The sequence below is a fragment of the Pterocles gutturalis genome, unplaced genomic scaffold (genome assembly GCF_000699245.1).
Source record: "Pterocles gutturalis isolate BGI_N339 unplaced genomic scaffold, ASM69924v1 scaffold4826, whole genome shotgun sequence".
Lineage (NCBI taxonomy): Eukaryota > Metazoa > Chordata > Aves > Pterocliformes > Pteroclidae > Pterocles > Pterocles gutturalis.
The window spans coordinates 1924-2178 of NW_010100088.1; the positions used below are offsets into that span (position 1 = coordinate 1924).

The following is a 255-nucleotide window of genomic DNA, read 5'->3' on the forward strand; positions in this document are numbered from 1 at the left end:
GGGGAGGGGAAAGGAAAAAGGAAAGGGAAAGGAAAAAGGAGAAAAAAGGGAAAAGGAGAAAAAAGGGAAAAAAGGAAAAGGGAAAGGAAAAAAAAGAAAAAAGGAAAAAGGAAGAAAAGGAAAAAGAAAAGTGGGAAAAAAGCCATTTCCAGGCTATTTTTCTGGTGCAGCGTCGCACTCACCGGGCGTGGGGACGGCCCACGGCAAATCAATCCTCTCCAGATCCTCCAGCTCCACGTCGGAACGGGCCGGAGC

At 47.5% G+C, this 255-nt stretch overlaps 1 protein-coding gene across 1 annotated transcript in view; it reads right to left on the minus strand.

The window, feature by feature from the left end:
• SIAE (sialic acid acetylesterase) overlaps window positions 1–255 on the minus strand; it is a gene marked incomplete at both ends in the record, with an annotated part of 2068 nt that extends 1813 nt beyond the window's left edge. Inside the window, one exon of the mRNA XM_010078271.1 lies at window positions 183–255. Within this exon, the coding sequence (XP_010076573.1) occupies window positions 183–255 (73 nt within the window). The remainder of the gene's footprint in view (window positions 1–182) is intronic.